This window comes from Manduca sexta, chromosome 28, assembly GCF_014839805.1.
Source record: "Manduca sexta isolate Smith_Timp_Sample1 chromosome 28, JHU_Msex_v1.0, whole genome shotgun sequence".
Classification (NCBI taxonomy): domain Eukaryota; kingdom Metazoa; phylum Arthropoda; class Insecta; order Lepidoptera; family Sphingidae; genus Manduca; species Manduca sexta.
The window spans coordinates 12812766-12825395 of record NC_051142.1 but is presented as its reverse complement, the minus strand read 5'-3'; the positions used below and the strand labels follow the sequence as shown (position 1 = coordinate 12825395).

Genomic DNA, 12630 nt, shown 5'->3' with positions numbered 1-12630 from the left:
ATAATCAGTTGGGAACATTTATATACAAAAAAATGTAAAGGTATCAATTACATTTTTCTAAAAATCCTATCCTCTTTGAATTCTATCATCATTTGTGTATCATTGCAGGGCTACACAATTTATGTTTTACGTCGTAGACTTAGTACTGCGAAAGACCCAAAAATAATATTTAAAAATATTTTTTTTATTTTCCAGCGATTCTCGGTCGAAATTATAAGGTCGATGCGGTATTGGCAGCCACGGTATGTGATGATATTACTGGTTATGGGACAAGTGGTTTCACTTACGACTATCGCCTTTATTGGCCTATATTTGTATTGTCTTTTTATACATTATATTTATATTTAATATACACCATTAATATCAACACTATTGTATTCTGCTATTTGTCTTGTACTGTTTTGTCGAATGATAAACGTCCTATCAGAACTGGCGATAGAAAATACTACTATAATGTTTTTTATTTTATTTTATTTTATTTATTTAGGACCATCAACAGAGATAACAATATTAAAATAATCATTATTTACATGTACATATTATGGTTACATATCCATTGCATCTCTAATAACAGATGGGCTCAACATGCGAGATATACATATAATATTGTGCAAAAAAAAAGAAAAATATATATATAAAATTTGAAAAAAAAAGTTAACAGCAACAGAATCAACTTACATTCTACTTTATAAAAATAAACAAAAATAAAGTTAAGGTTCAGCATTACTTAATATTTTCAGTTTAAGTTTTGGAATCGTATCACAAAATACATCAATATCGTAGATAGTGGCCGAGTGATTGTACAGACACGACAGGCGAGGGACAGGTGCTTGCCTGCCTGTATTTGTTCTATTGAACCGAACATGAAACAGGGGTCCTGGTTTACGTGGTGGTCTATAAGGTACATTCAATAAGAATTTGTTAAGTAAAGACGGTGTGTCAATTACACCATTCATAACTTTGTGGAGGAAAACTAAATTTAAAAGATCCCTTCTCTTACTAAGAGATTGTAATTTAAAAAACTGAAGTTTATCACTGTATGACTTTATATGCGCGGGTACTTTAAAACGATAAGACATATGATAGAGAAAATTCTATTTATGTGAACTTTATATGATTGTGACCAAACAGCACTACAGTAGTCCAATTTACTTCTAACATAGCTATTGTACAGCATCAATGTTGTAGAGAAATTCTTAAATTCTTTGCCATTCCTAAGGATAAATCCAAGTGATTTATTTGCAGAACTAAGAATTCTATCAATGTGAGCTGTGAATTTCAGCTTACCGTCAACAGTTATGCCTAGATCATTGATTACTGTTACCTCTTTGATCGGTTCGTTAGAAATTGTATATAGAGTATTGATTATATTCTTTTTAAGGGTGAACTTTACATGGAAACATTTAACTGGATTTAAATACATCCGATTAGACCTACACCAAGATGACAGGCAATCCAAATCGTTTTGTATCAAGTGTATTTTGAATGTTACGTGTTATCTTGAGGTCATCTGCAAATAAGTAACAATTCGTGTTTTTCAGAACGAAGGTGATATCGTTTATAAAAACATTGAAAAATAAAGGACCTAGATTGGAGCCTTGAGGTACTCCGGAATATAATACAAAAAGAGTAGATGTGTGGCCATTGACAACAACGTTAGATCGCCTGTCATGCAAGTAGGATCTACACCATTCCAATATGGAACCCGAAATTCCAAAATTCGCAAGTTTTTTAATCAAAATACGATGATTGACCTTGTCAAATGCCTTTGTAAAGTCTGTGTAGACAGCATCAACTTGGCTACCCTTGTCGACTGCTGACGTTACATCATCAATATACTGAGTTAGGTTCGTATTGGTGGATCTCTTAGTGATAAAGCCATGCTGGTTTGGGGTAAGTTGATCTCGAATGTGTTTGAACAGATGGGGGTATACTACAGATTCAAAAACTTTAGCTAAACAGGACAGAATAGAAATGGGCCTATAATTAGAGATTTGCTGCTTACAACCATTTTTATGGATAGGGACGATTCTCGCCTCTTTCCATTTGGTTGGAAAAATACCAGATGATAGAGATTTATTAAAAATATGACACAATGGTGTCGAGAGATGATTGGCACATTTGGAAATAAATAAAGGTGGAATGTTGTCCGGGCCCGCACTTTTACTCAAATCAAGCTTTTTCAGTTTACATCTAATAGTGCTTGTGTGAACAACAAAATTTCCAATTTCTTGCCCAGTTTCCAGTACTGTCTCGTTCAGCGTGTTTGAGTAACTATCATCCAGTTCGTATACAGAGGAGAAATGGGTTGCGAACAGTTCGACAATTTCGCCCGTACAGTGACCTGTGGTGTTATTTAGGGTCATAGAAGGAGGGTAGCTAGAGCCATTACTTCGCTTGTTCTTAATGTGTGTCCAAAAGAATTTGGGGTTTTTAATAATCATGGACTCAATTGAGATAATATAAGTATTATAGCATTCCCGCATTAATTTGTCACAGTCATTGCGTAAGAAGTCGAACTCCAATTTGTCCAGTGAATTTTTATATTTTTTATATTTACGGTGATATCTGTATTTACGTTTAAGCAGACGTATTAATGTGGGCGAAAACCACACTGGGTAGTTTGATTTATATTTTGATGAAAATGGAACAATGCGTTTTATTATATCATTTATAATTTCATAAAAAAGTTCTACCATGGCGTTTACATCTTGACAAAGCTTAAATATATCTATCCAGTCAATTTTACTAATTTCAAAGTTAATTAAATCATAATCGGCTTTTCGGAAGTTAAATTTTTGAATTTTAATATTATTTTTACTCCTACTTGGTTTCCCCACTAATTCAACCGTCACATGTAAGGGGGGGTGATACTTATCAACTTCTCGAAGCGGGCTAGGACAATGACTTACTTTGATGTTACTCTTCATGTTACTAAGCACAAGGTCAAGTATGTTACCTTTGTAGTTGGCAATGTGATTATGTTGCGTAATATCATTTAGAGACATAAAATCTATTAGTTCACTCTTAAGGTGGTAGCTCAAGGTCCATTTTCATACATTTTGTTTCGGCTTTAATCTGGGTAACTAAACAAGTATTGGCAAGTAAAGAATTTAAATTCACGTCTAGTTAGTGATTAGTTCTCGCAGTTGAAGAAAAATGTAAAAATAATTAATAATCATGGATATTTCTGCCTTTAAAATTTCGTCATATTAAATTTTAAAGGCCGAAATATCCATGATTATTAATTATTTTTACATTTTTCTTTCAACTGCGAGAACTAATCACTAAGTAGACGTGAATTTAAATTCTTTACTTGCCAATACTTGTTTAGTTACCCAGATTAAAGCCGAAACAAAATGTATGAAAATGGACCTTGAGCTACCACCTTAATAGGACAATTCGAGTAATTATTTGGAGTAGCATGATCATTAGAGTTATCAAGTACCCAATTTATTCCACCCAGGTTGAAATCGCCAAATATAATTGTGTTAACCTGGAGTCCAACGGCGTTGCTACATTTATTAAGATAGTTGTCTAAGTGTGTTCCAGTAACCGGTGGAGGCAAGTAAACAGCACACACATTCAGGGTTGGGCCACGATTGCTTAATTCAACATTTACCCATACGTCCTCGCAATTGCTTTCCAGCTCAGACAAACGGCGCGATGTAAACTTCTTATTAACGGCAACCAAGACACCTCCCCCTCTAGCTTTATGATTAGAGAACTGTGAACTCTCCCTGTCACGTCTGTACACATCATATCTATCATCGAATATTTCCGAACTAAAGATGCTATTATTGAGCCACGTTTCACTGAAAACAATTATACCAAATTATTTTTTTGAATTTTTTGCTGAACATTAATAGTATTTAACCTAAGGCCTCTAACATTTTGGTAATAACAAGATAAATCAAATGAATTTGAGATCATATTGTTTAGGAAAGCACACATAGGTGCGGACCACAGCCAATTGGTTACGGATACAACATTGTAATATAAAATTAAAAAAAAAACATTTATAAATAATTAAAAAATTATTAAGAAGGAGAAACGGTAAGAACTACAATTTACTTTAGTTTAGACAAGGCCTCAATTGTTTTGGTGACAGAGTTGGGAATTAAATAAATCTATGTAAAAGGAAATTTGTACTGTACAACGACTATGTAGACGGTTGTTGTCAATAACCGATCCCAATCTTAATCATCGATCCGGACCCGAGAATAAACCATTCAAAGTAAGTAATTTGTTAGCATGTCAAAAAACGTTGATCTGATTGGTCCACTATCGCGAACAATCGAAAAAAGTATATTTGGCTCGTTTATTAATTTTGGACATAGAAGAGATTAATAAATGATATTTATATATCCGGATCGATCACGGAAATATATCGAATAGAATATTTTATTTATTTTATTAGACGCCAACAAGATATACATTCTACATTATCTCATATATTATAATAGATTATAATATTATAGATTGAACCTGTATATATTCATACAATAATTAACTTGATTGGTTTATTTTCGGGATCGATCCGCTGATATCGATTAAGATCGTTTAGTAATTTCGGTTATTAAGCTTCTGGTGTTAAGAAACCAAATGGAAATATGTTAAAATATTATTTCTAGTCTTACTTCTCTGTTCGGTTTTCACTTTAAACCCTGATATGTATTGAAATATTTAGTATCGATTGTATTTTATTTTTTATAAATGAAAATTTTTAAATCAATTGGTATTGATTCCAAGCATACATAATTTATGGAATACGGGTGTCAAGAGAAAATAAAACATAATAAAATAACAAAGAATAATATACTGTTAAATATAATCAAAACAAAGTTTGTCTATGTTTCCATAGAGTTATCTTCTGTAGTGATAGATACTGGCTGCCGACTTCCGAAACGATTCAAATCTGAAATGCAAAAATAAATAAAAATTAAGCGCACATCAGTAATTTGACCCATACAAATAATCTTTAAAATATTTACTATTGCCGAGTTTTTAATTAGACTGACTCATTAATTTGACAGTTGTAGTGTTGCCAGGGGTACAGGAATTTTATTAGTTATGAGGCAAATTTACAAATTCATAATAAATAAATGTATTAACTTGATTAATTTAATGGCAGAGCGCATTAATATGGCGCGATTGCATTCGTGATAATGAACCAAATGAACTGAATCTACGGATGAAAGAATGACTTTTGTATATATTTGTATATTTGTATATTTGAACTTAACTATACATAGACAAAAATAAGAGTTTAGGAGGTATTAATGTACTTCTGCACCGTTTTCTTTTAAATAATAAAAAGTTATAGATTTCAAACAAAATATTGTAGAACTGTTCTGTCTTCGATAGGACCAGCATTAAGAGTTTACTGGCAACATTCATGAATTAATAGTCAAACTAGTCAGTCGAATTAAAAACTCGAGTTTAGAGAAAGGTAAAAAATAAACAAATATCTTATCTGTAATGAAGCCAGAGGTTCTTTTGTAGTCAATGTTGACTCAAGAGAACTTTGTTGCATACGAGATTATAGATTACATATTATATATTAGTAATGCATAAACTAAGGATGCACTAGTAAATAGAATTACATGTGGAGTACTATCATAGTCTGTGGGGTTCTTCAAGTGGACACACCTTCACTCTTCAATATCAGCTAAGCGGAAATGAAGGATCGAAGCAGTTATTCATTTCCTAACATTAGTTCACCCACAATTCTTGATTTACACAAGCACATAAATCGTTTTACTTGTTGTATTGAGGTACAAGTGTTAAGTTGACTAAATAACTCACACTGTTCGCTAATGGTGAGGTCGACGACTTCGATGAAGTTCTCCTTGTTGTCGCCGCCGACCGCCAGCGAGTGCGGCGCGTCGGGACACAGCGCCGCGCACAGCGCCTGGCCCACGCGGCCCGCGCGCTCGCTCACCTGAGTAGCGCCAGACCTGGGGAACGGACAATACGCGACTTATCATATACGAGAAAATCACAAAAATATTTCAACTCTGTTAAGGCCTTTACCCTACCAGGATTATAATAAACCGTGTTATGTTGCTGTAAAGTATGGAACTAAATTCTTAAACGGTTAATTGAAGACAAAAAAGCTAAAAGTGCTACCAAAGCGGAGTTCCTCAGGGTTCCATATTAGGACCACTTCTATTTATTATATTTATTAATGACATTAAATATTGTTTTCATAACTGTAATTTTCTTATGTATGCAGACGATTTGAAAATATATAAAGACTGTAAAAATATTAATGATTGTGCACTGCTTCAATACGACCTAGACAGATTATACACATACTGTTTAAATAATAAATTATTTCTCAATATAAACAAATGTTATGCCATATGCTTTACAAAAAACAAAAATAAAATTTATTATAATTACACTTTAGATACTGAGCCCTTGAACAAGGTAGATTCGGTGCGAGATTTGGGCGTAATATTGGATTCGAGCTTACACCTTGACTTACACATTGACGATATTATGAGCAAAGCCTTTCGTCTGTATGATTTTGTCATGAGAACTGCATCTGACTTTGTGCGACCTTATACTTACCTGCTATTGTATAAAACTTTAATCCGTTCCCAACTAGAATACGCTGTACCGATTTGGAATCCATTTTACAAGAAGTATAATAATCGACTGGAGATAGTTCAAAAAAAATTCTTACGTACTATGAACTATAAATGCGGTAACTCAAAAACTCCTTACGCTCAGTCGTTAATACGCTACAATATTTTAAGTTTGGAATCACGGCGCTTGCTTCTCGATGTTATGATGCTGCACGGCTTGTGTAATAATAGATTTGACTGTATCGAACTCACAAATAAATTGTGTTACAGGGTACCTAGAACTGTTATCAGACGGGGGGTGCGCGTACCTCAGTTGTTTCACACCGAGTCATGTAGAAGTAACGCCGGGCTCCGAGCACCCCTCCATCGTCTTTTAAACACCTATAACGCACACTTCCAAAATATTGACATTTTCTCCCTCTCAAAAATGAAATTTAAAGAAATGATAAATCTCAAGCTATTTAATTTATTAAATAACCCTGAATAGTCAGTTTGCTTTATAGATTTTTTTTTTTTTTTCAATCCTTCCTATATGTTAATACGCGGACAATAGTGTGGGTTATATGTTTGCATATTTGTTTAGTTTAAGATTAAGTTAGTTTTTAGCATGTAACCGTTTTTTGTCCCTAAAATAAAATATAAAAAAAAAAAAAAAAAAGCGAGTCATGTCCCTAGTTATGTCCCTAGTCGGTCTATAAGTAAAAACTAGAATGTCCTTACAGTACTATATGCCTGAATAAAACAATTCATGAAGAAACAAATGATTTTGTAAAAGTGAAAAAAAAATGACAGTTAACGTAGGCTATTACGATATACGATAATAATATAAGTAATTGACTGACCTTCAATATTATGTTAAATGAAATCAAATTAATCGCGGGTTTGTGAAGATCATTGCACTTATATTCTATCCCCCTTATTCAAAGACGTTATTTATCTAAGGATGGAGCATTGCTGTGATAACAAGTCTGTTTCTCAGCTTTGTTTATCTGACAGCTTGCTGTTTGTTCAGCTATGTTTATCTGACAGCCAACTAGTTCAAGTTGTATCTCAATATTAGCCAATCACAACGGCCCTATGGCTATGCACTGCAAAGGTGTCATGCCGTCAGCACTGAGAAACAGACTTGTTATCACAGCAATGCTCCATCCTTAGATAAATAATAAGAGGGTTAATCCACATCATGATCATTATACTAAACTTACCCTGTTATATCCCAAGTTTTCATCTTGCCGTCTGTGCTGACGGTCACCATTAGACCAGGTATGTGTTCACTTAATAAGAGACCTGAAAATTGTACAATAAATTAAGATCCTATCCAGCAGGGTATAATAATTTTAATACGAATGCTTCAAACAGTTTGAATTATGCTAATACCTGTGACTTCTTTTTCGTGTGCTGTCATTGTCCATAGCGGTTCGTTTTGTCTGCAGTCGACATATGCCACCTTACCCTCGTTGTTGCTCATCTGTTTATACAGGGCGAGATTTATAACAGGTATATTTTTATAAAACAAATTTAAAACAGCTTTTTGTTATTTATTTTTTTTTTACATATACTTGTAACTTCCAGTGTCAGGTAACGCATTATTTTTGAAAAGAGGGCATATAAATTGACCAAAACCAGACAAAAAAGGCCACACATAAAAAGTTTCTAGGGGTATAAAAGACATTTTTTATATATATCTTTAAAATAATTACAAAGTGTAAGATAACTGACCACGAAGCAGAATGGGTTGTGCGTGTCCCACACGGCGCGCTCGATCTCGGGCCCGAGCGGCCAGGCGCGGTGCGCGTCGGCGGCGCGGCAGTCCGTCACGCGCGCCGAGCCGTCGCACGCGCCCGACAGCAGCGTCTGCGCCTCCAGCGGGTGGAACGACACCGATTGCACCTAGCCGCACAACATATTTTAACTCACAGAGTCACAATACATTTATAGTGTATTTATATAATTATATATTCACTGTGCCGTGCCGACATTAACTTCTGCGATATGATTATCTTACTTTACTTTATTTATAACAATAATTTATATTTTAATTTTTAAATAAGCGGCACTGGCGTCATTGGGGTTATGGATCAGTACAGTGATTTAAGAACGAAGGCGAGGGGCGAAGCCGTGAGCAACACCTAGTTTTCTATAAATTCATGCAGATTGCAGCAGACCACATAACGTAAATCCCACTCACAAATTATAAGAACAGTAATGTGGCTTAATGGGGTCTTCCAGTGTTTCTGTATTTATAATGTAACATTATACAGGTTGTTTAGAAAGATGGTATCCTTTAAAATCCTACCTTGTTTTGGAAGTAGTCAAGTTTGGTGTGTGGAGTGCCTTGGTCCAGATCCCATAATAACACGGTGTTGTCTGCCGATCCACTCGCTAACACATGTCTAGAAATAAATAAGTGATCTTAATAAATAATTGGTAAAAATCACTCAAATGTAAAAAAAATTTTTTGAAACCAATCCACAACCTAATTTGCAAATAATTACTAAGTTCTTTTATTGTATTTTCAAATAATGAACTTGAACTGCATTAAAATCTCTTAATTTGGAATTATATTCAATAATAATTATATAAGAGTTAACACACTTCAATAGATTATGTTTATTACTGAATACATAACTTACGTGAAGTTTCTATTCCATGATAAGTCAAGCACTGCGTCTTTATGGCCTACTCTTTTCGATTTTTTCTTTTTATTCGGTTTTTTCCCGAGTTTGAAAGCTGGCTCCAGACAATTTTCTATATCTAAATCCCACACTTGTATCACTGGGTCCATTCCGCCGAGAGCACAAAGGTTGCCTAAAAATGACATCAATTCCAATTATATGGCCAAATATATTTAAAAGAATGTTAGCAGCATATTCCTACTATATGAAATACCCTGAAATAAATAAAAAAAGGATAAAAATGCATTACATTAGTTTGCCTTCATTAGGTTTGTTAAAAAAATTGCGGCACATCCAGTTCTTAAACAAAACTCTTTTTGAAAATTAACAAATGTTTTTTGTCGCTTCAACTGTGGTGTGATGAGACAATAATATATTGATGTCTAAGTTTGTTAATGATAGTGGAAACAAATTCAGTAATTACTTACCAGGATTTGGGTCTGAAGGGTCATGGCTCAACCACTCAATACATAGAGGGAACCAGGGCAGAATGATATCATGATGCACGTAAAATGATCCTTCTTCCTTGTTGAAAACTGAAATAAAAGAACTGTTATTATCAATGTTTCAATTAAACAACATACTAAGGTGATAAATTCCATACATAAAAGTAATTTCTAGGTTTAACCAAGTTTAAAAAAAAAAGATGAAGGTTCTTAATTCACATGCTTGTAATTTTTATACTTTGATGATTTGTACTTCAGACAACTTTGACATCGAACAACATGACACTCAACATGAACAATAATTTGCTGTAATCTGGAAACTAATAGCTAAGGTATACTTACTGTATACTTCGAGTATGCTGGCATCACTCTCAACATGTCCCACTAGCAACAGGTTGTCTGTAGGCTTGATAATGTCATCTTCTTCATCACTGTCTGGGCCTTCAGTCTGATTAATGTCATAAGTACATTTTGATATTATGAAATACGAAACAAATTACCTATTGAAATTTAAAAAGAAAAGGTGGAAATCTATGTATCAAGATTCTCAAATATAATTTATTGTAATGCATTACTTCTTGGATCTATGGCCTTTAGGTTAAAAATATTAATGCATAAAATATTTGATCTCCTCAATATCAGTCAATTTCGAAAATTTTTAACATACAATTAAAACAATTGATTTTAAGTATGATTTTAAAAATACTTCTCCGGGGCTGAAGTAAATTTAAATACAACTATTGTCAACTTACTCTGATCTGCACATGTTCACTGAGGTCTCCTAAATTGGGCATTGTGGCCACAGTCCCAATTCCAATGGGATTTGTATCTGTAAATATATAGAGGTTTACGACAAATGCTGCATAAATTAAATAATTATGATGTCACGGACGATTGGATTTTATTATATGGCAAGTAACTCATTTGCACATGATTCTTGATAAATGGGCTATCCAACACTAAAAGAATTTTTCAATTTGAACCGGTAGTACCTGATATAAGCATGTTCAAACAAACAAACTCTTCAGCTTATATCTATAATATAAAAATAAGTCGGGTTTTCCTTCCTGACGCTATAACTCCAGAACGGCCGAACCGATTTCCACGGTTTTGCATTCGTTAGAAAGGTCTCAGGCTCTGTGAGGTTTACAGCAAAGAAAATTCAGGAAAAATGTCAAGAGAAAAGCAAGAAACAGGGAAAATCATTTTTCACATACAGCGCCATCTCTGATACATAGCATGTACTAAAACGGCGCCAGTACGTGGTGTGTGAGTATGCCTAACGAAAATAAGTACGTTTCATTTCAAGTAGATGGCGCCGGTGCGTGATACATTGTTTGACAGCTACTCATTGTACTCTGCTGAGTTAATTTCTGTGTTGGATAGCCCTTTATTCGTGGAGTGCTATAGGCTATATATCATCACGCAATGACCAATAGGATCGGAGCAGTAACAACAAGTCTCAGGAACTACCAGTTTGAACTGAAAAAATCTTTTTGTGTCGGATAGCCATAGGATGCCATATAGCCATGTCGAAAGATAGATATGACGGGATTGTTCCTCTTAAAAAGTTCTACAAAAATATATTATAAAACAAAGTCCCCCGCTGCATCTGTCTGCCTGAACGTGTTAAACTCAAAAACTACTCAACATATTAAGATGAAATTTGGTATGGAGATAGTTTGAGACCCTGGGAGAACATAGGCTCCCGGGAAAACATATAGCGTGACTTTTATAACGGAAAACTTTAGCCCGAAAAACTTTATAACGCGGGCGGAGCCGCGAGCAAAAGCAAGTAATAGTATAGATTTTTTATTATTCATAATTACAGAAATCAAAAGATATCGTTTTTCCAATGAGTGCAGTTAAACATTTGATAAAATTTCGCCAAAAAAAACTTTTTTCTTAAATACCAGATAAGATGGGACAATACTAACTTGTATCTTCTTCATCATACTGTTCAAAATTGAATTCATCATTAGGGTCTGCGGGAGGATCTGGAGGCGCACTTGCAGCTTCTTCACCTTCTTCGTCGCTATTGTCATCCCCTTGTTCTGAAATTCTATAGATAGCAATATTGTTTTAATAATATAACATTTATTATAATTTTACAGAACAGTAAGTTTTATTTAGTATGCAAGTTTAATTGACTAATTGTAATACAAACCTTAATTCACTAGCAGTCTGTTTAATAATCTTTTCCAATTCTTTCTCAGTCAATTCAATCTGAAAAAAATATAAATTTTAGGGAAAAAAGTTTACAAGTAAAAAATTAAAAATAGTGAGATATTTTACCTTTTCTGGTACAGCTTTAGCTATACCACGACGAACAAAACGCATGCATGATACTAAGCTTACTGTTGGGGTATTTTCTTCCATTTTCTATTTTAATTTGTATATATTTATTTTATAAACACATGCACATAACCCAGACAAAACACGTTAACATAACATTGACAAATGATAAAGACCATAAACAAATTTAAAACTAGAACAATGATTGAATGAATGATGCACAGATAGTATAATCATAGGTGACTAAGTTTGGAAGTTACAGGTTTATGACTTTTTACTATGTTACAGTAGCGTCATCTATTATTTAAGGTGATAGCTTAAGGTCCATTTTCATACATTTTGTTTCACCTTTACTTGTCAATACTTGTTTAGTTACCCAGATTAAAGGTGAAACAAAATGTATGAAAATGGACCTTAAGCTATCACCTTAAGTATTTATATGTAATGTCCAAATGTTATAAGTTGTGATCTATTATAAAAAATAATGTAACACATGTTTTTTTAAAGACAGATAACTGTAAGTTTAAACTGGGTGCTGCGCCGTTGCAAATAATTTATTATTAAGTGCATTTTATCGTAATAATATTATGTTGTTTTCTTCAACATATAAAAATAGTA

The 12630-nt window shown here is 33.7% G+C and overlaps 1 protein-coding gene across 1 annotated transcript; it reads right to left on the bottom strand.

Annotated features, from left to right (window-relative positions):
- Nucleotides 1–4799: 4799 nt before the first annotated feature.
- Nucleotides 4800–12212, bottom strand: LOC115448796 (periodic tryptophan protein 1 homolog). Its single transcript, XM_030176357.2, has 13 exons — nt 12013–12212; nt 11885–11943; nt 11655–11779; nt 10470–10546; nt 10060–10165; nt 9700–9807; nt 9230–9404; nt 8893–8989; nt 8316–8486; nt 7974–8064; nt 7802–7883; nt 5809–5960; nt 4800–4918 (listed from the first exon to the last, which is right to left on the bottom strand). Exons 1-13 carry the CDS (start codon nt 12094–12096, stop codon nt 4851–4853), a joined length of 1395 nt encoding a protein of 464 aa, XP_030032217.2. The 5' UTR covers nt 12097–12212; the 3' UTR covers nt 4800–4850.
- Nucleotides 12213–12630: the final 418 nt, after the last annotated feature.